We start from the raw sequence: 25,678 nt of genomic DNA on the forward strand, positions 1-25,678 counted from the left end.
CTTGAATTTGCTGTGCTCTGATACCTACCACTGTTTTTTTGGTATATGGAGATTTGAATATTCCACAAATTGAACAATAAAGGAAATAAACCATAGACACCATAGCATAACTCAAGAGCATAAAATCAAAGAACAAAAGATTGGGTGCAATCCTCCCCCTCGACGTATGTGGCTCCTCTCCCACATGCAGTATTTTAATCATATTTCATAAATTTAGCCCTTGGAGCCATAAATAGCATAGCCTTTCCAAAATTGGGCTTTTACAAAATTGAACCATAGTCCAATGCTTTTAAAGTATCTCATCGAAAATAAACCTTGCCCAACATATATACAATGGGCAAAACCATACAAAATTAATTATTTTATACACATGTGCACAACTAGATAATTCCATCCAATGTCCACCTCTGTTGTCCCGAACTTATGATCTATACTAAAAAACAGTCAACAATGTTAGATTACAATTACTTTATAATCACTCACAAAAATAATACTGACAAGTGGAAATCATTATCTAAATTCACTATCATGCTTCACACATAAACCATGTATCACACATAATTAATCGGATTCACTTCCACATTGGATTTACTCACAATTAATTGGATTCACTCCCACATTAAATTCACTCACAATGTCTGCACGTGTTCATCACAGAGTTGATCGGATTCACTCACAATCAAGCTCACACAACACGTCTCGCACGTTACCATTGATCAGATTCACTCATAATTAGCTTAGCTTGGGCACGTCTCACACGTGCTACCGTGATCGGATTCACTTACAACTTAGCCCAAGATATTCTTTTCACTTGTTGGGTCACCCAACAATTAATAAATTAATTAACGTAACAGAATCCTTGGCTAAGTATACTTCCTATGAGCTCAATGTACCCGCAACCTCGCTGTGGTGACACCCCTTGGCCGACGGTGGTGGCCAAGATTGGCATAGTTAAAAAGTGCAGCAAGGTGGAGATTGTGGGTGGTTGCTCTTGTTGTGTTGAGTAATATGATGGACTTCACCTGGTGGCTAATGGGAGAAACCTATCTCTCACTCTCTCAGTCTCTCTCTCTCTCTCTCATAGGTGGATTGTCCCACATCTTGGTAGTAGCTGGATGTGAATCAATGATGTTGAATTAAGTTGTTTGTTGCATCACACATTGAATGTAACAAGTTGAACTTTCAAGGTAGCCTTATAATTGATCACAACGAAGAATGACTCTCCTGTTCTTGAAGGGCCACATGATGTCTTCACCCTATCAACACAAGCTGCCAATGTGAGCACATTAACCTCCACTCAATCGAGTTATTGTGTGGAGGTTAATGTCAGCACATTAACCTCCACTCATCCGATTATTAATTATTAAATGTAAAGATGACATTAAACAAGGTGAGGAATCACGATGGCCTGCCTTATTATTGTGCAAGAATAAGAATGTAGGTAATTGAATGTTCAGACCAATAGTGAAAAGGGAATGTTCAATGAACGAGAGGACTAGAGAGAGTTTTTGAAATTTGGCTATTTAGAGGATGTTAGGCCCCATAACTCATGAAAAGCAAAGGTGCATTAACTCATAGAAAGCAACGGTTGAAAACAGAATGTTTAATGAACTAAAGAGAGTTTTTGAAATTTGGCTATTTAGAGGATGTCAAGCCCATAACTCATGAAAAGCAAAGGTGCATTGACTCATAGGAAGCAAAAGTGCATTAACTCATAGAAAGCAACGCTTGATGGGAAGCAAGGTAACCCCTCAGCTTGATGGGAAGCAAGGCAACCCCTCAAACACAATGCTAAGGCCTTTGCCACCATAGGCAGGCCAAAAACTTCAAAAAAAAAAAAAAAATCAAACAAGAAATTCCACCACAAGTTGTTAACCCGGGGTCGCAAAATTCACCCATTCTTTACGACCTCCAGAGAAGAGGTGGAACGCAAGGCATGATCAGAGGTGGGCTGCCCAAGAGCTACAGGAGTGCTCTCTTGTGTGCTGGGCAAGGGCTTTGCCACACCCTAGCCCTACCCGGAGCGGCGCAAAATGCAGAAGCCGCAGAGGAAGCTAAGACCAAAGCCACAACCCCTTTTCAAGCTCGCCTGTGGGCCATGGAGAGGGTCTCCACGCACAGAAAGCATCTCGTGAGCTCCTTGAAAGCTTGGCGGATCCCTGCTTGCCTTGACAGGTTTATAGAAGGCCTTCCCGAAGGGGTTGGATTCCTCGTTTACATGGACAGGTTGCAAATACACCAGTTCTACTGGAAATTGGGCAACCCTACGTTCCTCTGCACTAAGTTTCAGTTGGATCTCCATGATAGAACTTGGGAAGACAATTTGAATGAGTCGAAAATCATTGCTAGTGTGGAGGTCTACCCCCACTTGGTAAGTACTTTTCATGCTCTTAGATTGCATGTCGGGTCCATAAACTCTCATGTAGATATGAATGCTAAGGTGGACAAGTCGTTTACCAAAAAAATCCGCACCTTTTCTTGGTCAATCGTGACATGATTAGGCAGGTTGTCGCGGCTGTATACAATTACATGGGTATAGCCTGACTCTCACGAAGTCAACATTGCCCTATTGTTAAGTTTTGGGAAGAAAAGCATATGACATGAAGTTTCACGCTATTTTTGGTACGAATCTTGTCAGAAAATGGGTACTTGTATCGACATCCTTGCTATCTTTTGCCTGTTTGGCACTTGCTTTAGTGTTTTGTATATAGGCTGCTCAAAACCCACAAATATATATTGGCTTTCTTTGTGCTATTGGTTATTGTTATCATTTGGGCTTTGTGCTTTTAATTTTTACGTATCTTGTACTTTGTCTCTTGTGGAGCTTATCTATATGATCTACCTACTCTAGATTAATTGTAATTAGGTATAACTCTTTTTGTAATGAAACATTTTTTACAACAGTGGCTTACATGTGTACTATTGTAGGTAAATCTGAACAAAGAGGATGATATTATCAATCTAACTTTTGTGAACCCTCAGCATTGGGGAAAGCGATGCCCGATATTGTTTTCTGGAGAGCAACATTGCATTGGTTTTAAAAAAGGTGATCTCCTTTTGCCAGCTTTGGTGCGTGTGGAGAGAGAGAGAGAGAGAGAGAGAGAGAGAGAGAGAGAGAGAGTTACATTAATCTTCTACGAAGGACCCAAAAGGTCTATGAGATTATCAAAGGAGATCTTCAGCACCATTGGGGTGAAAAAGGGCTGCCCGCTGTCCCCCACCCTCTTCAGCCTTTACATAGACGAGATCTCAGACTTCACTGACAGGGTACGAGGAGGAGGAGCAACATCACTAGACAACATACTAGTCTCCATTTTACTATATGCTGACGATATTGTTCTTACTGCAGATTCTCCAGAGGCATGTGACTGCTCTACAGGACTTCTGTATCCAACGGGAGCTCTCAGTTAACCTTGAGAAAACCAAGGCTATGGTCTTCAATACATCTACCCCGTTGCATCCAGGATGAGGTTCACCTACATGGGCAATTTGGTGGGGATTGTGCGATCCTATGTATACCTCGAGTTCACCTTTTCTGGCCCAGGATTCGCCATGCAACACGCAGCAGAGGCTAGATTGACCCAAGGATATGCAGCCCTAGCCCTCCTCATGGAGAGACAATGTTTCCACGCCCATTTCCAAAAGCCAAGGACGGAGGGTTGGCTTTTTGACACCCTAGTCACCTCAGCATTGATGTATGGAGCACCCTTCTGAGCACTAGATCTTTCAGCAGACGCCTGGTAGCAGCTAGAGCAGCCCCAGGTCATGATGCTCTCCCGCATGATCCACAACAAACCATTGGTCCCACATCAAATTATTCAGGCAGAGTTTGATGCAGCTCCGATGGTAGTGGAGGCATTCTTCCAAACAGTCACTCACATCCACTGCATCCGGGACATGCATCCCTTGCGACTTGTGAGGCTTGCTTTACAGTCATCCCAGCAACTAGTAGCCCAGGGACAATCCTCAAGGTGTGCTTTTGTATGTGCATGGTTTGAGGCTCAAGACTCCAAGTGGATTGGCTCCCACCACTTCAATACAGTCTAAATGCCCCCTTTCTTAGCCAGATCTACTTATCCACTGCGAGGAGGTGTTAAAGATCATGACCTTGGTCTTTCCAAAGTTCATCAGAAATAAGAACAATATCATCTGCATACAAGAGGATCGGTATCAAGACTCCTGCCAAATGTGCTCCTGGTCCTCCCTGTCTTTCTATGTAATCCGAGATCTCGTTGATGTATAGACCAAATAGAGTAGGAGACAAGGGGCAGCTTTGCTTCACCCCGATAGTGTTGTGTATGATCTCTGAGTCACCTCTTGGAGCTCGTACTTTGCCTGTGACTGACTCATAGAGTGTAATGATCCCCCACAGCATCTTTGCTAGCACTCCCATATCCTGCAGTCTCCTCATCAGTCTGGCCCGTGGGACAGTATCAAAAGCTTTGCGGAAATCTACAACGCAATAGTACATCCATTGCCCGTGAGCTCTCCCCTCCTCAATGATCCCCCGTAGTGTAAAGATATGATCTAGTGTGGAGTGCCCTCTCCTAAAGCCTGCTTGCCCCGGTGCTTTGAGTCTTGCTCCTCGGACCATCTACAAAGCTCATGCTCCAAAATCGAACCATAAATCTTGGCCAAGGTGTGACCAATCATGATAGTCCTATAGTTGTTGGGGTCCATGGGGTCACTTGCTTTCAAGATAGGTACAATAGTATTTGATGACCAACTGACGGGGAAACCTTCACATAAAGCCCTGTTAAACATGTGAACCAGTAAAGGAGCTAGCGTGTCTCTAACATGGGAGAAATGCTCGGTGAGGAGTCCATCATGCTCCTGTGCTCTCCAAGTTTGCATCCTGTCAATAGCATCTCTCACCATGCTGAGGTGAAAAAAGGAAGAGTGTGGGGGACGAGGGGTGGATGGGGGAGAGGTGGCTGCTTGGGGACATGGTAGAGAGAGTGGCATAGGTGTGCCAGGTGCTAGGTGAAGTAATCGGAGTTGGAAGGCGATGAGAGAGAGAGAGAGAGAGAGAGAGAGAGAGAGAGAGAGAGAGAGGACTTACCACATTACACACACTAAGCGGGGAACAGGCCCCGCTCCCTCTCAAGAATTTATTCAGGAACAATCCACGGGCTTTTCAAGCCAGGATCAGGACAACTGATGAATTCAAAATCAAGCAAATATGTTGATGTAGAAGTCCAAGTCGGAGTCGATGTCGAGGCACGAGATTTCTGATGTCGAGCACACCACGGGGATGGCCCACAAGAATCTCTCATCGGGCTAGTACCAAGTCCAAGTCCTAGGGATCCCTAGCTTGTACTCTAGGTGCTCAGAGGATGATATCTAGTAGAAGACTCAATGCCCAATTTGGAGAAAAAGTAAACCTCAAACCCCACAAAGGAATATATGCCAAATCAGGTCCATAGTCAACAACCTATAGATGGCTCAAAGCAGCAGATGGGGGCGGTGCAGAGAAGTGGTGCTAGGTGCTTTACTAGGTGGCAAATGGGCAAATCTGGGCGGCGCTGCTAATGTGGTGCAGGCGGCGCAAGCACCGAGGTGGTGGCGCAGGCAATGCGGGCGACTGATGGCAGCAGTGACGTAAGTGCAGGCGGAGGCGGCAACAACGTAGCTGAGCTGGTAGTAGTTGGCGGCGTAGGCAGTGCAACCGAATAGTTTGGCGGCGCAAACAGGTGATCCAATGGCGGCGCACAACAAACAGGGCTGGTAGTCGCTGATTGAAGGCGGCACACTAGCTGAGCTGGTGGTGCTGTATGAAAGCATTTGGATGATCGTGGTGATGATAAGCTCCAAGCTTTGTTTGATGATCTTCAAGCCCTTGTCCTTGGTGCTCAAGAGAGACTCGTGGTTCTTTTATACCTGTGGAAAGCCCTTCTTTTTTGCCAAAAGCTAGTCAAGCTTTTGCTTTTCTCTTTTTCACTTTTCTTGTCCTCTTTTGACTTATAATAATAGAAATATTACTCATCTTTTGTCAAAGTTCTTTAGTTTTGCTTTTCTGGCTTTAGGGCCTTGCTTTTTGGCCCTAGAGTTGCTTTTTGAAAAAGCGGCTTTTAGCTTTTTGGTCCGGCTCAATCTCCTCTTGCTAGTGGTGTCCCTAGCTCGCGGCGGTCAACTCAATTTGACTTTTTGCTTTTCCTTGCTTTTTGACCAAAACTGGTGCTTTTCCTTGTGCCAACTTCATGGTCCTTGTTCCCATTCTTTCATCTACCTGTCCAGCGCCCGGGCACGGGTTCGATCATGTGAATAGAGCTAGGAGTGCCAAATAGTTACAGCAGAGTCCTTCAACCATTAAAGACCACCTTCTTGGATACCTGCGGGGCAACAGTCTGCAAGGTGCTGGTGTCGATGATCTCAAGGATGGAACTGCCAAAGTAGACACCATATCCTTTCTCCGTAATCCAAAAAATTGAGAAGAGATTGCTGGAGAGCTTGGAAACATGAAGCACATCCTGAATGGTAAAAGGCTGGCTTGGGGAAGAGTTAAGTTGCACATTATCAACCGACGAGGCCTCCAAGTTGGAAGCATCACCAATGGACACCATCGAAGAGCTGGGTCGAATGTCATGAAGAATGGTCTTGTCAGGAGTCATGTGAGTCGTACACCCACTATCAACCACGCAATCCGTAAGACGTAAGGTGGAAGAAAGAGGAGAGTCAAAGGGAAGCTCCTCAATACAGTTGGTGGAAGAGGATTTTTGAGTTTGGTTTGTGGATGAAGAGGTTTGATTGGGGGGTTTCTTAGCAGAACCACCTTCTCTCTTCTTCTTGCGACAATCAAGCTGAATGTGACCTTTGAGACCACCATAATGACAAGTAAGCTTCTTATGAGTGGGATTGTTGGCAGCTTTGTGGTCACTTTTGTTGCTCGTGGAAACCTTGGACTGCCATTTGCTTTTGCCCTTAGCTTGAAGAAGGGTCTCGGAAGTACCCTGGCTGGTCTTCTTTCTCATGCCCTATCCTGAAGCATGCCAACAATGGTATGTAGATTAGGAGTAGAAGGAAGAAGTGATATAGTATCACAAAAAGCAGAGAAAGTCTCGGGCAATTTGGCGAGGAGCCGATTGGCAAATTCCTTATTGGTAGCATTGCTCCCCAAAGAGACCAACTGCTTTTGAATGGTTATGAACTCCGAAACAGAATCCATGATGCCAGCAGTATCAACAATCTTCAAGTTGGAGAGTTGATTCTCCAAGGCTAGCTTTTGAATGGTTATGAACTCCGAAACAGAATCCATGATGCTAGCAGTATCAACAATCTTCAAGTTGGAGAGTTGATTCTCCAAGGCTAGCTTCTTAGTAGAGTTCGCACTGTGATACCTCCTCTGGATGGTATCTCACAATTCTTTTGCAGTTTCTTCATCATTGTCATCAAATTGACAAGCAATAGAGGGTTTTATGTTGAAGAAGATAAAAGCATGAGCCCTTGCATCTTTGTTAGCCCAGGCATCAATCTGAGCCTGAGGAGAAGTAGCATCGGGAGAGGCATCAGTTTTAGAAACAATACCCCATAGTCGATGATACCGAAGGAGAGCCTTCATTTGTAGTGCCCGATCAAGATAATTGGTTCCATCTAAGATGGATTCCTTGGGAAGTTGAAGAATGGATGAAGAGATGGTAGTCGGTGTGGAAGCCATGGAATCCTCCTCTTGAATTTACAGTGGAAAGGCTGCAAGTAGGACACGGGTGAAGATGGGAGCTGACCCAATGTGCGATGAAGTAAGGGAGGGAGAGGCCAATGGACCAAGTGCACAATGCTGCCACTACTCCAGGATGCTCTGGGATGCGGAGGGGTCCGGGATGCAAAAAAAAAGCGGCTTGTGTTAAGTCGTAGGGGGAGAGGGCTGGGAATGAAAAATGCAGAAAGACGGCTGATATAGAGGACAACGCAGCAAGGTATTGCTGTAGGAGAAAAAACGCAGCAAAGAAGTGCTGTCCAAGAGGCAAAAAACAACCGCGAATCGATGGGGGCGGGAACGCGGATCAGTGCCAAAAAAACGCTGATTTGTGCTCGAAGTAGATTGCCAAAACGCAGCCACCAAGGGAGCAAAGGAGAAAAAAATTGCAGGCTGAAAACTTTTCTTGTTGATCTGTGGACGCACAAGATCTCTGATACCATGTGAGAATATGTGAATATGAAGCGGAAGCAAATAGAGATCAGCCAAGAGAGAGTAGACAGCCAAGAGAGATCCAACACTTGAGCCATTGATTGATTTATGAATGAACAATGTCCATGCTTGTATACATATATGTAGAGCTATTCGGTCTATAGGGCCGGAGGACATGACTAATAAAAATGCCTAAAATAGCTGGAAAATATGGGAAAATCCCTAATAACATCATTTAAATATCTGGATAAAAGGGGAAATAAAATGGGAAAAAATGGAGATTAAATGCTAGAGATGACATGTCCAACATCCCGGATATGTCACATAAGAATAGGAGACCCCATCAAGTAATCCGGTGTTGGAGCTACCCTTGTATGATTTATGCACATTTGGTGTTATCTATCAGATTTTTCATCATCCGTATATACAAGATAAGTCATATGTTTACTTTTTGTGCCATGTATATCTAGTGAACATAAATGCAGAGAGAGAGAGAGAGAGAGAGAGAGAGAGAGAGAGAGAGAGAGAAGCATAGCTTGTGTGTTGGAAAACATGCAAGAGGGGTGGGGTAAATGGTGTCGATGCAGGTCGAGCCACAATCACCACCCAGGATAGCTACACAGCTCGTGTAGAACCAGAGCCAGTGGTACCAACTTCTACTCAACAACAGAGAAGATGGGATGCAAGAGATGCACATTGAAGGTGTCTTATTGCACTTTCTGTGAAGAGGTCCATTATACCTCTAGGTGGGACATGTCATAGGCATAGATGTTACCTTTTGGAGGCCATGATTGGCTAGGATCTATGTACATCTACTAAAGACCCAATGGGCCTAAGCAGAGAGAGAGAGAGAGAGAGAGAGAGAGAGAGAGAGAGAGTATTGCATGACCCAATGATAGATTAATTGATATGATAGAAGTGACGTTCACTCACCAAGTATAATGCTTTTGTAGGCTTGCAGCCTTATCTTTTGACCCATACAAATAACACACACTAATAAGTATATGCCACATGGCACACTTATCCACTTATAAGGTAGTTGAATTTGTAGATGGAAAGTGCTTGGTGAAAGACCCTTCACGAGGTTATGCAATAGTCACTTCTTTTTCAATGGTTTGTACATGCTGGACAGCTATGATAGGCGTCCACATGATATACAGATAGTGGCTGCCCATACTCCTGCTATGCATGATGCAGAGTTATGGCATGCTCGTTTTGGGCATGTGAATTTTGGCAGTTTGATGCTTTTGTAGAAGCATCATAATGCCTCCTCTTGAACCTCTTGCAAGACATGTATGTCGATGTATTTAAAGACTATGCTTCAAAAGGGCATAAAACACCAGTCTGTACTGCCATACACACCACAACAGGATGATGTGGTGTGGTTGAGAGGAAAAATTGTTCTCTTATGGAAATGGCGAGGTGCATGGTTAAAGCACGAAAGCTGCCACACAAATTTTGGATAGAAGCTATCATGTGTGCAACTCATGTTTTGAACAGGTGTGCAACTAAAGCTTTGAAGACCATAACTCCATTTGAGGCTTGATACAACTGAAAGCCGAAAGTGGATTATATGCGTGTATTTGGGTGCTTGGCATATGCACATGTACCACAGGAACTTAGATCAAAGCTGGATGATAAAGCAGTTAAGTGCATTTTTGTGGGTTACAACAGTGAGAGCAAGGGGTATCGTCTCTACAATCCAGTAACTCATAGGATTTTTTATCAGTAGAGTATTTGCTGAAAATTCAGCTCAGCCCATGCTTTAACATAGGTAAACAAGTTGATGTAATACCACATGACATGTTTGATGGGCTGCTGCCTATATCTATTGGTGAAAGAACAGTTCAGCAAACTCGTGAGCATGTTATGCCTCGGGAAATGCATGACACGGGACCCCTGGAACAGCCATTGGAAGAGCCTCCATCTCTTGAAGATATGGAAAGAGGACCAAACAGCCATTAGAGAAGCTAAAACTGTGCCAAGATGGTTGTTGCAGACTTTACAGGACAATAAGTTTGTTGCTTCCCTTAGAGGCAGAACACGTGCTGGTTCCAACCATGCTTTGAGTTCTCAGCATGCTGAGTAGTCTCTTTGATGCAGAAGAATCTGCTACTCTTGAAGAAGCTGAAGAGAGTGATCACTGGATGTAAGCCATGCTTGATGAGATTGCTTCTATTCAGAAGAATCACTCATGGAATTTGGTGGACTTCCTGCTGGCAAGAATGTAATCAGGACGAAGTAGGTGTACAAAGTCAAGAGAGTCTGATGATACCATTGATGAGTACAAGGCCAAACTTGTAGCCAAAGGTTATTCCCAACAAAAGGGAATCGACTATGATGAGACCTTTGCTCCCATGTCCATGATGACAGTGATAGCATGGGCTGCACATACGAGCTGGCAAGTGCATCGGTAGGATATAAAGATAGTGTTTCTCAATGGGGATTCGCAGCAACAAGAGGTGTATGTAAAGCAGCCCGTTGGTTTTGTTGTGCCTGGTGAAGAGCACAATTTGTGCTGATTAAAGAAGGCATTGTATGGTTTAAAGCAAGCTCCTTGAGCTTGGTACGACAAAATACATGCTTATCTTGTGAGAATAGTTTTTAGAATACGATTGAGAGCACACTCTATGCCAAAGAAAGAGGGCGTTGAGATTCTTATCGGCATGCTGTATGTTGACGACATGCTTGTGACAAGGACACGAGAAGCGAAAATCTCAGCCTTCAAGGCTGATTTGAAGTCTTCTTTTGACATTTGGGACCTTTGCTGTACTACTTGGGCATATAGTTTATGCAGCAAGATGAGGGCATTGCTATGTTGTAGTCTAAGTACATAAGAGGATTGCTAAAAGATTCAACATGGAAGGCTGGAAGCTGATTTCTACTCTGGTAGAACACCTCGGCTTAGTATACATGATGCCCGCATTTACAGCCATGTAGTGTTATGTCCACACTAGGCACCTAACCTAGGATGGGTTAATCCCAGGTTAGAGGGTGCTTGGCTAGGGGACGGAGGGCCGGGAGGCGGAAATGCCGTCCCGAAATGACCTGGCGTTCCAACACAGAATGGGGAACGTCTCAGGCATCTTTGTCACCAGGGGACGGCGTCTTGGGAACGGTGGAATGGCCACTTCTTGTCGGGGACGGGTCTGGAACGGGATGCTCGGAACGTTTTTTTTTGGCTATTTTTTTTCGTTGGTTTTTTGACTTTTTTTTTTGTTGTTTTTTTTTTCGCCATTTTTTCTGCCATTTTTCGCTGTTGCTTCTGCCCATTTTCTCCTGTTGGTGGCTATGCCCGTTTTCTCCCGTTTGCACTACCCGTTGGTGTCTGTCCGACACTGTGGCTTGCCGTCACCTGTGGGGACTGTGCATAGAGCCGCCTATAAGGCTTGAGCTCTCCTCTCTCTCTCTCCCACTCTCTCACTCTTGGCCAGCCGCCTAGGCCCTATAAGGCTTAAGCAGCAAGCTCTCACAAAGGACACTAGGGACATGGTTTCTTGGACATGGGAGCCATGCATGAGTTGGCCCACCTCACATTGTTGGATTTTCATAGGCTGAAATTAGGGTTTTCTATAGATCAGGGTTTATGTAGAGAGTGAACATAAACGCCAAGAGAGAGAGAGAGAGAGAGAGAGAGAGAGAGAGAGAGAGAGAGAGAAATGAAATGAAATGAAATGATATATTAACGTCTTCAAAAGGCCAAAATGACCTATGAGACCAAAAAGGTTACAACAATTGGTGGATCTGATACAATGTCTGTGTAAGAAAAGCTAAAAAGTACGGTACTAGGAGCTCCTAATGGATAACTTGTGTGTTGGAAAACGTGCAAGAGAGAGAGAGAGAGAGAGAGAGAGAGAGAGAGAGAGAGAGAAGTACAACTTGTGTGTTGGAAAACGTGCAAGAGCATTATCAATTAGATTTTTCATCAAGTATATACAAGATAAGTCATATGTTGACTTTTGCGCCATGTGTATCTGGCACATCATATTATTTAATAACACACCATGTGCTAATACTAAGGTACACACAAGTGTTCCCATGCACTAATTTATCCTACCCCCTAACACATTTATCACTAGCAAATGTGCATAAATCCTACAAATCCCCCTATAGTGATAATGTGATAGGTACAAAGTAGAAGTAGCAACAGATCAGTCTTCACAAAAGATTGTAATCCTAAAGCTTTGTGAAAAGCTTCAACTTTGGTTGTGTAAGTCCCTTGGTGAACATATCTTCAATGGTGTCCTATGTCCTCATGCTAATCTCTCATGCATGTAACCTGTCTCTAACAAATTGGTAGTGGACCTCTATGTGCTTGGTTCTTTCAAGAAAAATTGGATTTCGTGCTACATCCATAGCACTCTGACTATCGATGAGAGGATGGGAGTCGCAGTATGTTGACTCACACAAGTCAAACACATTCAACTGTCGCGATGAAAGCTTCTCTGTACTCAACTTCACACAATGAGGTAGCCAGAGTTGGCTGCTTTTTATTTAGCCAAGATATGCATGAATTCCCAAGAAAAATTCTCGTTGGTGGACTGACAAGTGTCATAATCTCCAACCCAATTTAAACCCTACGAAACTGGAATCATCCCCTTGGCATAAAACAATCCAAGAGTTTGCATGCCCCGGAGGTATTTGAAAATGCGCTTAACAACCTACCAATGCTTTGTTCTTGAGCTATGCATAAACTTGCTAAGCGAGGACAAGTTTAAACTAACTTCCATCAGGAACGAGTACCCAATCCCTAGGATAGATGAGCTTTTGGATTGCTTGCATGGTTCTTAGGTATTTCAAATGTGTGATGTCTGGTTGGGTGTTGTACGAATAAATGAGGCATCCTACGTGTTGAGTCTCCTCCAAGACTTACCAAGGATCATCTGATGTAGAACACACCTAGAAGTAAGTACTAAGGCTTTAGGCTTCCCTCCCAACCATAGAGTCCATCCGGACTCACCCCCGAGCTAGAGGCCATAGCTAAACCCTAGGCAAAGCTCCCCCATGGTAAGACATGGCGGGTGTCCTTGTGTAACACGCGGAAGCTCTGGGTAGTCATCTTTCAGCCCTAAACACTCTTGAAGACCTCCTGATGCAAAAACGCACCATGATGCAAAAACGCAGGTAGAGAGAGAGTAGAGAGAGAGAGTGAGAAGTGCTGGAATTTCAGTATATACTATGTACAAAAAAGGTACAAATCTGTACAGCCATGGGCTGCCTTCATAAAAGGTTGTTAACTCCTAAATCTGTCCCCTATGGGACCTCCTGGTGACCCACACCCCTAGTGGGAGTGAATGAATAAAGCCTTGAGCAAGGGGGGCTATTTATAGCCCCTTGGAATAAATGAGGAACTGGCCGACTGCTGGTCGGCCAGTTACATGTCCATTAAATCCCCTAAAATCCAGCCGACTGGATGTACTTTATGTCTTGGATGCGCCTGCTGCTGCCACACCTTCCTGGCATTGCTGACGTCAGCCAACCTGCTTTCTGGTACAGCCGACTGTACCCTGGTTCTTCTCCACATCCAAACTGGCCACATGCTCCACAGTCTGACTCTATCTGGTTCCTAGTCTTTTTTTGCTTGCCTCTTCTGGATCTAGCCCTAGAAATGTCCATGGCATCTGTGATGCACATGACATCCCCCTCTGCTAAACTTGATGACGGGAATCCAATCTGCTCTTGGATGACTGTCATCATCCCAATCCTATTCCGAAGTCCCTCTGTCATCATCCATCCCTGGCAAACCTTTTTTCTCTGAAAATCCGTTCTGTTCTCCAAACCACTCTGTCCCTGATGAAGATCTATGCATCTGGTCTTCCTCTAGTCCACAATCCATTCCTGCCCTGGCTCTGAACACCGTCTTGGTCTTCGTTCCTGGAACTGAGTCTGGCACTCTCACATCACCCTTGGAGGATCAACCTCCCTTGGGACCGTTCCCTTAGAACCCATCTGGCTCACGGAACTGCCATCCCCATCTGGCACTGTGGAACACCACCAACAAACCTCCTGGGAGTTCTTCCCGCTCTGTGTTCTTGTCTTGGGCTTCGAATCCGTGTACTTTCCTGTACCTTGGACCTGTACACCATCATATTGGACTGAATCAGTGTTTAGCTTTGCTGAGCCTGATGCTCTGATACCAATGTAACACGCGGAAGCTCTGGGTAGTCATCTTTCAGCCCTAAACACTCTTGAAGACCTCCTGATGCAAAAACGCACCATGATGCAAAAACGCAGGTAGAGAGAGAGTAGAGAGAGAGAGTGAGAAGTGCTGGAATTTCAGTATATACTATGTACAAAAAAGGTACAAATCTGTACAGCCATGGGCTGCCTTCATAAAAGGTTGTTAACTCCTAAATCTGTCCCCTATGGGACCTCCTGGTGACCCACACCCCTAGTGGGAGTGAATGAATAAAGCCTTGAGCAAGGGGGGCTATTTATAGCCCCTTGGAATAAATGAGGAACTGGCCGACTGCTGGTCGGCCAGTTACATGTCCATTAAATCCCCTAAAATCCAGCCGACTGGATGTACTTTATGTCTTGGATGCGCCTGCTGCTGCCACACCTTCCTGGCATTGCTGACGTCAGCCAACCTGCTTTCTGGTACAGCCGACTGTACCCTGGTTCTTCTCCACATCCAAACTGGCCACATGCTCCACAGTCTGACTCTATCTGGTTCCTAGTCTTTTTTTGCTTGCCTCTTCTGGATCTAGCCCTAGAAATGTCCATGGCATCTGTGATGCACATGACACCTTGTAGTGAGCAATCCTATTGGACCTTAGGCTACGAGTCAGACTACACGATTGTGTCCTAGAACTATAACTTGGGTTCACTTATATAGGAGCCTAGACCCTAAACTTAGCCTTGTTTTTATTATAAGTGCTTTCCCATAGTTCTTTTAATAACTATGCCTCCTATTTAAAGCCAGCCTTTACATAGTGTGAAGCCGTCATAGTCACATGGGACGGGGACGGGGACGGGAACGGCAAAAGGCAGGGAACGGGGGGACGGGGACGACATATGGAATATGCAATTTATTGACTACAAAGCATACTAAATAAAAGAACATTTATGTTTTTACACTTTGAACTTTCAAGGCATCACTTTAAATGTACAATACATGGCGCAAACACCGAACATGCGCTAATAAGTACACCGACAAAGTTCAAACCGATATATAAGCATGGAATGATGATCACTATCAAATAACAAAAGGCTAGTGTCTACAATGCACATAAAGTTAAAACAATGAAACATAGCTAAATGATAAATCATAGAGCTTGCAATGCTCAATTGGAGGCTGGAGCGTGAGAAGTACTGGCGTCATGATCATGGTTGCCTACATGACCAGTCTAAAAGGTAGTGGCATCGTTCTCTGGGCTCTGTTGTGTTTCCACCTGCTCATTTCCCTCCTCCTGCTCCATCTCCCACTGGGTAAAGGGATCTGCCTTTGCAGCCACACCCTTGCAAAGTATTCACAAGTTTGCTCTTACAAAGACAAGATCATTGGTCTTTTCTACACCAAGGCGGTTCCTCTTCTTTGATGCAATATGGCTGTAAGAACACCAAAGCTGCTCCAAACAAGAGGAGCTTATAGCTTGGCTAAGAATGCAGATAGCCAAGTGTTGCAGCTCAGGCCCATCTGAACCATAGTCCACAAAGCAATCCCAACCTTCAACCTATCCTCTTGTGCATCCGCACAACCAAAAAGCACCACAAAAGGACCTGTATGCAGCAAGCTGGTCTCCGATTTTGCGCCTAATGCCTCCATTTGGTACTAGACGATCCAAGATGCGCCTCTAGCCATCACTGACTTCTCTGTCACTCTTGAGTCTCCTGTCCATTACCCTGAAACTCAGGCTAGTCACACATAAGAAACAAATTTCCTCGTATCTGTCCTTATCGGGCTCTAACTCTTGCAACTTCTCTATCATTCTATCCATCGCCTCATACACCTTCCCGATGCCTGGTTGCATAGCATCTACAAGCCTCAACAAGTGGACGATAGGCTCACCATAGCATCAATGCGTTTCACATCCTCCCAAAAGGAAGTGCTCTTTGCATGCTCCCTGCATAATATGCCTATGGTTGTCGAAGCCAATGTAGAAGTGGTGAACTCATTGCTGATGAAGAGCTGCCTTAATGCACCACTGCACTCCCTCAAGCAGGCCAGCATCAAGAAGTTAAAGGCAAATCGGGTGTCGGAGTATTTGAGAAGTGAGAGCCTTGATTTCTTGGAGAACTCGTGGCGGAGGAACTCATGGTTCAAGACAAAAGTTACCATTTGATTTTCTCCTGAATGATAAGGTCAATCCATGACATCTTTCCAATATCCTTTAAAAGATTGTTCAAACAATGTGCCATACAATATGACAGTCGTGTGGATATATGCCCTCAATAATAGCTCCAGCTGCCCTATTTGTAGCCTCGCCATCTGCAACAAAACCCACCACACATTTCGGGCCCATGAGCTCAATGCCACTTGCCCACTCTGCTACAAGCATGTCTGCACTCTTCCCTGTCCCTGAGGCATCATGTGAAGCAATAAAGTACATCTCGCCACGGGAATATGCAACGAGACCATGGATGGACCGCTTTCGTGTGTCACTCCATCCATCTGCAGTGAGTGACACTCCATTCTTTGCCCATAGCTGCTTTGTGTTAAGATGACCAAGCTATGAAAAGTGAAGAGGCTAGCCCACCTATATATAGGTGATGAGGGGTTGGTCGACTAGAACACAAGACCTGACCGACTGGAGAAAAAAAGAGCTGGCCGACTGGAGAAAAAAAGATTTGGCCGACTGGAGAAAAAAAGAGCTGGCCGACTGGAGGAGCATCACCCGACCTTGGAAAAATTCTAGGAAAATGGGAAAAATAGGGGTGGCCAGCCCACAACCCAAGGGCCATAAAGGGATTAAATATGGACACAATACATGGGCAAAATATGGGGATGAATATGCTAACACCCCCTCTTAGCACCAGATGCTGAACAAACTCCGAGAAGTCGAAGATGAGGAGCCAAGGAAGCCTGAGACACCGGCTTGGTGAACAAATCTATTCTGCTCAAGAACAATACACCAAACACAAATCTCCAGCAAGAACCCATTCACGAACATAGTGATAGTGAATCTCAATGTGTTTCGTACGAGCATGAAACACAGGGTTCTTGGCGATGGCGATGGCGATGCAACTCTCATTGTCACACCTCAGAACAGTAGATCCGGTAGGAGGAAAGCCAAGTTCTCCCAGTAATCTCTGCAACCTGTAACCAAATCGCCGCACATGCAACATAACAAACTGCACGATACTCCGCCTCTGTAGAGGAAAGCGCCGCAGTAGGTTGCTTTTTATTGCTCCATGAAATGCCATCTCTTGACCCAAGTGAAAAAACACAACTAGTGGTTGAACATTGAGTATCTGGATCTCTAGCCCAATCTCAATTAAACCATCCAAGAAGAGTGCATCCTTGGCCATAGAAGATGCCAAAGTCCAAAGTACCACGCAAGTACCGAAGAACCCTGAGAGCACACCGCCAATGCTGTTGATTGAAAGAGTGCACAGAGCGGAAGAAAGTGGCACTAGAATGTGCTGAACAGAGAGTGCAAGAGAGAGAGAGATATGGAGAGAAGTATGCTGAATATACTGAAGCAAAACAGTCCCAAGCAAGAGACACAGATAGTCTCATAAGTGAGGGAGCAGAATATGTACAAGACTGAATGAATGATAAGAGGCCAGCCCCACCTATTCATAGGTGAGGAGGGCTGGCCGACTGGAGCAGAGGAGTTGGCCGACTGGTAAAATACCAAAAGGGCTAGGAAAAATCCCAGAAAAATATGGAAATAAGGGGTGGCCAGCCCACAATCAAGGGCCATACAAATGGGACCAAAAGGACACTAGAAATGGGCAGAAACTGGGGATGAATGTGCTAACACCCCCTCTCAGCACCAGATGCTGAACATAACTCCGAGAAGCCAAAGAAGTCGTCCTCTATCAAAGACAAAAGAAAGCAGCAACAACAGGTACGAGGAAAGCTCCACAAGCAATCTCCACAGCAGATCAGCTACAGAAGCAAGAGAACAAGCTGCCAGGTACACTCTTCCTCTAGAAGAGAACAACCATGTAGGTTGCGTCGTGTTGCTCCAAATATCGGTGCTAAACCCAAATGTAAACACAGTGTCACAGGAATCCCTAGAAGCTTGTAGCTCCAAGAAGATAATGCCCTCAAAAGAAATAGAGTCCATCTGCTCCAACTCTATACGAAGAGTAGCCAAATGCTGTATAATAGCACCCTCCTCGAAGGTCGTCATCACCAGATGTAGGAACTCAACTGCCCCCTCTGAAAGCTGATGTCGGGACTCCACAAGCCCAACCAAATCCAAATCCCAATCCTTCAATCCCTGGAAGTACCACTATGGCCCAGGCACGGACACACCTGACCACAATCCAGAATCCTCACATAGAGTAAGAGGAAGAGGAACATCCACTGTAGTGGTAATTGAAGTAGTAGTAGCCTCCTCAATAGCATCACACAGCGTAAAAGCAGGCTCCTCCATAGAAAGCAAAGGGACCAGCAACACATCCTGGTCATTGGTTGACGAAGAAAGAATCTGAGGCGAAGCAATAGGAGAAAAATCCCCCTCAGAAGTTGTGAGCAAAGACAGCCCACTATCTTCCTCAAAATGTTGGCAGGCGGGCCAACGCTGCCATGATGCGTAGGCTACATAGGCGACGGCAGCACCACAGCTGACGACAGCATCCGCCGGAATGAAAGCATGTGCCGGCAGCTTCAATCGCCAGCGTTAATCCTAGAGGGGAAAAAAAAAGGTGAAAGCACACATTTTTTTTAATGGGCTTTCTCTTTTTTTGAGTTTAAATTTTTTTTTAAAAGTTTTAAAAGAACTCTCCTCCAAGATTTAAAAGTGTTTATTTTTTTAAGAACTTAGAATATATATAAGAGATATCTAACTCTATTGATTTAGTCTCTAACGGTTTCTCCTTCCCTCTATCTGCTGCTGCTGCTGACGTTATGCAGCTGCTCCACTGGGCTCCATCTAGTGCCTTGGCAAGAATATCCTACCTTTGAGGGCCTCTTTCAAGGCTTCAAAGGTGGCCTTGTCCTCTGCTTTCAAGGACCTAAATCATTGGTCTGCTTTGCCATCAAGGGTGAGGTGGTGAGGTCGAAGACACTCACCTTGACTTGATCTTCTACATGGCCAAAGGATTCACAAATTTGATTCAACATCTCCAAATGTGGAATTGGATCTTGAGTCCCATCAAACTTAGTGATAAGTTTTGAGATATATATATATATATATATATATATATATTTATTCAAGAAAAAAAAAACACAAAAGCAAAGAAAAAGCCAAGCATAGCTTTTGGGGGCTTTTAGTTTTTTTGGAAACCTTTATAAACCCCCTTAAGTGGGCTTCTTGCCACACATCTCTCAAGTTTTCAAGCTCTCAAGCTCTCAAGTTCGCTCGCACTTTCATTGTGCAAAGATCGAATTTTCTCTCCACGTACCCTCTTCACGATGTCGACCCAAGAATCAGAGTTGGAGCCCCTCGTGGAACGCGAAGGCTTGCGGCTATGGGAGGTACCGATGCCGATCTTTTTGACGATTTTGTGTCAAAATCAGATTTCCAAGAGTTCAAAGTAGCTCTCAAAGCTTCTTCGACGGAACGTCAGGCACAAATCGCAGCCCAGATGCAGGCTTTGCAGAACTCCATCGCTCTATTGACCACTACCCTCTCTACTTTCTCGGGTATGGATACCTTGGCTTGAGCTTTAGGCCCCAACATTACTCCAGAACCGTTCGGGGGCGAGCAAAAGCAGCGCACCAAGGAGATCGTGGACACTTGGCTACATAAGTGGCAAGTTCACTTTCAGTTTCATCCATATGATGACGGAAAGAAGATCCAGTTAGCAGCAGGTTTCCTGTCCGGCAAAGCTTTGCTTTGGTGGAAGGAAGTCAACCCTAAGCCAACGACTTGGACACAATTCGAAGATGTTTTCAAGAAAGAATTCCTCAAGAAAGAGGATGATTACGATGTTGTTGCCCGGTTTTCAGCTTTGACCATGACCTCGCAGCACCTCACTTATGAGGTCTACCTCCAGAAGTTTCGTGACTTGCAGATGAAAGCTACAAAGATGGATCCCACTACTCTTTTGGGGTTTTTCATAGCCGGTTTACCAGACTCGTACCGATTACAGGTAAAAAATAACAAATGTAAAACATTAGACGAGGCCATTCATTCAGCTCGTATCTATGATGATACGATGGTCTCTTCCAAGTCGAAACCCGTTACCGAGCAGGGGAATAAGCATAAAAGAAAGTTCTTTTAGACTCCTTAGGGCTTTAAAGCTCAAGAAGAAAGGATGTTTTTTTATCTGCGAAGAAAAAGGACACATGCGTAACGAGTGCCCAAAGCAAAAGGGTACCAAGTCAAACGCAGGACCCAAGCCAAAGGCAGCTAACCAGTTGTCTTTGACAGGTAAGTCAATTACTGTACTTTCTCGCCCTAGTACTTGTTCTGATTGTCTGTTCAATTCTCAAGTATTTGGCTTGCATGATCTTCTCCGAGTTTATGGAGAAGTGAATGGCCATAAAATTCACTTTCTTTTAGACCCTGGCAGTTCGTATAATTTTGTTAACTACAAACTTGTGCAGAAATTGAGTCTTGATACGACACTCAGCGACCATACCTATGAAGTATGTCTACCTGCGGGAAGGCAAGTTTGGGATCGCAAGGTAGAGATGCTTCCAATCCAGATTCAGGACTACAAAGATACTCTGGAATGCTATGTTATGCATCTGGAAAATGTAGACTTGTTATTAGGGATTGAGTGGTTTAAGACTCTTGACGTCCAGATAGATTGGTCTAGTTATATTTTTTCTTTTCAGCATAGGGACACCAAGTATAGTATTTTAGGTGATTGTATCCATCCCTCTCAGGGACCTCTTGTAAATACAATTGATTTTGAAAATATAATGGATTCTTCTTTGTATACCGCTTTCCATTGTGTATTAATTCCACTTTCTTCTTTTCTCATCCCTTCCATGGATGTAAATGAATTAAGTGTGTTTGAAAGCAAAGAATTACAGAAGATACTTGATTCATTTCAAGACATATTTTCTAAGGAACTGCCATCGGGTTTACCACCTGAACGGGCAGTAGGTCATTGTATTGACTTATCCCTGGTGCTCATCCTGTCAGTATTCCACCTTATAGGATGAGTTAAGCCGAGAAAGATGAGTTGGCTAAACAACTCGAAGATTATTTGAGGATGGGCCAGATCCGTCCAAGTAAATCACCTTGGGATGCACCTGTGTTGCTTAGGAGAAAGAAGGACAATACTTGGAGAATGTGTATAGATTACAAGAGATTGAACAAGCTGACCATTAAGAACCGTTATCCTCTCCCTAGATCAATCAGCCTATCACTTGGAATAACGATTTGGATATGGCCTTCAGACTTTTGAAAGATAAAGTCAAGGAAGCACCTATCTTAGCATTGCCTGATCCTAGTCGGCCTTATGTTCTTGAAAGTGATGCCAGTGACTATGCTATCGGGGTTGCTCTATTTCAAGATGGTAGACCGGTTGTTTTTGAAAGTAAAAAGCTAGACGATACTCAATCTCGTTGGCCAACCCTTGAGAAGGAGCTTTATGCTGTGATTCATGCTCTCAAGGTTTGGAGACATTATTTATATGGCTCCAAGTTTGTGGTATTGACTGATCATCAGTCAATCAAGTATGTGTGTGATGCGGATGATTTGAGAGGCAGGAAAGCTCGTTGGGCAGAGTTAATGCAAGATTTTGATTTTGAGATCCGTTATCGGAAAGGGTCCATGAATAGTATTGCAGATGCGCTTAGTCGAATTCGAGAGGTGAATACTTTGTCGTTCACCGAGATTTCTACTGACTTATTTCAGTCATTGAGAGGGCTTTGCAGGACTGATAGTTATTTTGGTCCATTTTGGCAGAAGATCTAGGACGGGAGCTCATTGATTGAACAAGACTCGGTGACTGAGCAGTCTACTATTCAGGCTGCAGGAGGCCAGTGGATGATTCGGAATGGTTTGCTATTCTGTAATGACAAAATTTGTGTACCACAGATCCCACCGCAGGACATAGTCAGTGTGATAGAGACTCAAGTTTACGAGTGATTTTTGGAAACTTGTTTTTGAAAAGTTGGAAACAACTTTGAATTTGAGTTCCTCAGATCATCCTCAATCTGATGGCCAGACTGAAAGAGTGAATCAGATTTTGGAGGATATGCTTCGAGCATATGTATCCAAAAGACAGAGTTCATGGGAGGATTATCTTCCTATGTTAGAATTTGCATATAACAGTACGAAGCATACGAGTACAGGTTTTAGTCCTTTCATGCTTATGTAAGGTTTTCAACCAAGATCACCTGTTACAGTAGGTTTTAGTTAGTCCTTTCATGCTTATGTAAGGTTTTCAACCAAGATCACCTGTTACAGTAGGATTCTCAAGACTTCAGCATGATGCAGCACGTAATTTTTTGCAAGATATGCAGGAAATGTTACAAGTTGCAAAGGAATCTATTAGAAGTGCTCAAGACCGAGACAGGTTTTATTCTAATAGACATCGTTCACCCAGAGAGTTCTCTGCAGGAATGATGGTGTATTTGCGAGTTTCGAAAGATTCCGAGACTTTACGGACAGGTCGGTCTCCGAAATTATCCCCTAGATACTGTGGACCATTTCGGGTTACAGGACGGATTGGTTCAGTTGCATATGAATTGGATTTGCCTTCTCATGTGAAAGTTCATCCTGTATTTCATGTCAGTAGAAGTACTGGAGCAGATCAGTTAGTTACTCCTCAAGAAATTATAGATGTCGAGGACATGACATTTGTTCCGCACGAACCTGAAAAGATTCTTGGATTTTGTGAACGAAGATTGCGTAATACGCTTATCACGGAATACAAGCTCAAGTGGAAGAATCGTGTTGAGGAGGACGCTACATGGGAGACATTGACTACTCTTCAGAGAGATTACCCTAGCTTTTTAGTGAGCTCAGGAGTGAGCTCTTAGAGGAAGGGGAGTATGTGTGTGTATCTACCGTGTGCTACACGCACGCAAGACTAGTTTCGAGGCTTGGGGAAGCTTGGAATTAGGCAGGCTGATTGACGAGCTGAGTTAGGGATATACTAACAGGCGGGCACCCAAGTATGGACGGGCGAGCGCCCAAGTGTGGACGCTCAATGACCGGCCAAGAGCCTATAAAAGGGTGGCCAAGGTTAGTTATTGGGATATAGAGAATCTCGCGAGTTTGTGAGAGCTCTATGGTCTTGGAGCCTGGATCTAGTGCAGACGTGCATCTGCTTTATGCAGCCGAGGCCGGCAGCAGTCTCAAGGCCCGCGAGAGCAGCTTCGTGGCGGTATGGGACGTCGCGAGGAGGAGATTGGTCGGTACGTCATCCTAGTTAGCTTAGCTCGTGGCTCGGTGGGGACAACCAAGACTGTGGGCTCGCCCACAGCTGTCATGGTTGGGAGGTGAGTCAGGCCTGCACCCCCTTGCTTGTTTGTTTGTTCGTTTGTTTGCAGGATTCGAGTTTCGAACCAAGATCGATCACGAGGGGATTCGTGGGGATTTGACACATATACTATGTAGCCCGGCCTACCAAATCTGTCAATGAAGTCAGAGATCTCATCAATGTCAAAGAGTGTTGGAGGGAGAAGGCATGCCTGCTTCACCCCTATGGTGCTAGTGACATGCCTCCTGGTTCTTGGACTCTCCTAGTCAGCACCGGCTCATATAATGCCATGGCTTCACATATCATACTGACTGGAAGGGCCAACTCCTGAAGGCATCTAATAAGGCATGCTCAGGATACAATATCAAATGCCTTGCGGATGTCCACAAAGCACCAATAGACCTCCCTCCCCTCGACCAGGCCTCTTCAGTGATGGCTCTCAATGTAAAAATATGATCCAGGGTAGAATATGTGCTAATTCTTTCTATCTTTAGCGGTGCATTTACCCTATCAACTACTTATTTGCTATACTAATTCTTTCTATTTGCTACTTCCCTTAGTGCTAGGCTTCATTAAGGCTGAGTCTGCCCTGCATCTCCGGAGGTTTGACAGAAACTCAATACGAACGGCTTTGTGTGAATATATGCTCTAATTTGTGTGTGTGTGTGTGTGGAGTGTGTGTGAGAGCATATCTTGATACAGAGTTCTACACCCACTATTGGGCACTGATGACATTAGTGGGGATGTTGTATTATCTAGTCCATACTATGCATAATGGAGTTGATAGTTATATAGTCTTGTGGGTTGACTACCATGAGCATATAACATGCATGTTCCTAAAAGGTGAATTTGGGCATGTTCCTGGATTCATCTAGGTATATATAGAATAGGTCCTCCAGAAACCTGCTTGTCCCCTAGCTCTATACCCATGTCTCTCTGCAAAGGTGCTGACCTCGGACTCCAACATTGACTTGTAAAGTCCATACAATGTGTGGTCAATCATGATAGTGTGGTAGTTGTTTGGATCTCATGGGTCATGGATCGGCACAATGGTGTTACTTGACCTTGAGGGTGGGAAACCTTGGCAAAGGGTTATGTTGAACACACAGCTAGGAAGGGGGCCTTAGTATGATATGCATGAGTGAAGTGCTCAGCTAGTAAGTCCTTGTGGTCCTTGGCCTTATCATGCTGCAGTTTATGTATGGCCTTAGTAACATTATGTGTGTGGTAAAGAGGGTGGTGGTCGTGGGAAATGTGACAGATCTATGGGGATGAGAGAGAGAGAGAGAGAGAGAGAGAGAGAGAGAGAGTCTAAAATATTCCTTTGTTTCAGGAGGCGTTATCAAGAGAGATCTAACCTACCTTGCTTTTCGGTGCGAGCATGACCTTCATGTACCTGATGTAACTGTGGATGTGAGTAACCTGGATATTGGTGAGGAAATCGTAATCAAAGACTTAAACCTTAGTCTGGATTTAACATCAAATCTAACACCATCCACTGTTATATGCAAAGTTTTACCGGGGCACTGATTCTAACTCCAGGAACCCCAATTTTGTTGCAGCAGTATGTTTCTCTTTGTTGGGGAATCATTAGCCTGCAAAGTGTTATTAGTTGGTTAGAGATGAAAAATGCCATGGCTAGTAAGGAGCACGAGGGTGATTTTCACAACCCTTTTTTAATACTGATTCCTATATTCAGGTTACATGTTGCATGAAAAAGGGCATGGCTTGGCCTATGCACTTGCTCCATGTTTTTTCTCCAGGTGATATAAATGCATTTTTTCATCGACAGAATGGGTTAATGCATCCCCACATGGATGATGTACAAGACCACCTGCTTTTGACCACATTCATAGCTACGCAATTGTTACATGCACTGAGGTTGACTGTGGTAACACGAAACAAAGCCTTCTTTAAACCTTTACTTTGGTGAGATCTTTACACAGTATTGGGTTCCAAATATCCATTGAAGCCCCCCCCGCCCCTCCCCCCCCCCCCCCCCCTACAAGCAGGAGTATTTGTTTATATTTACTTCTTTGGAGAACATTT

The 25,678-nt window shown here is 44.5% G+C and overlaps 1 protein-coding gene across 1 annotated transcript; it reads left to right on the forward strand.

The window, feature by feature from the left end:
* Window positions 1–1,876: 1,876 nt before the first annotated feature.
* Window positions 1,877–25,348, forward strand: LOC147615620 (uncharacterized). The gene is made up of 3 exons (XM_086778137.1): window positions 1,877–2,371; window positions 2,929–3,046; window positions 24,963–25,348. Exons 1-3 carry the CDS (start codon window positions 1,937–1,939, stop codon window positions 25,157–25,159), a joined length of 750 nt encoding a protein of 249 aa, XP_086634263.1. The 5' UTR covers window positions 1,877–1,936; the 3' UTR covers window positions 25,160–25,348.
* The last annotated feature ends 330 nt before the right edge of the window (window positions 25,349–25,678 follow it).

Source organism: Cibotium barometz, chromosome 39 (genome assembly GCF_041138505.1).
Source record: "Cibotium barometz isolate CiBa-2024 chromosome 39, ASM4113850v1, whole genome shotgun sequence".
NCBI lineage: Eukaryota > Viridiplantae > Streptophyta > Polypodiopsida > Cyatheales > Cibotiaceae > Cibotium > Cibotium barometz.

Excerpts from the sequence above, each read along its gene's own strand:
- LOC147615620 (XM_086778137.1), top strand. The coding sequence starts at position 1,937 with ATGATCAGAGGTGGGCTGCCCAAGAGCTACAGGAGTGCTCTCTTGTGT. Across the intron at positions 2,372-2,928 it reads TGGAGGTCTACCCCCACTTG|GTAAATCTGAACAAAGAGGA; the intron begins GTAAGTACTTTT and ends GTACTATTGTAG. Across the intron at positions 3,047-24,962 it reads TTGCATTGGTTTTAAAAAAG|GAGGCGTTATCAAGAGAGAT; the intron begins GTGATCTCCTTT and ends CCTTTGTTTCAG.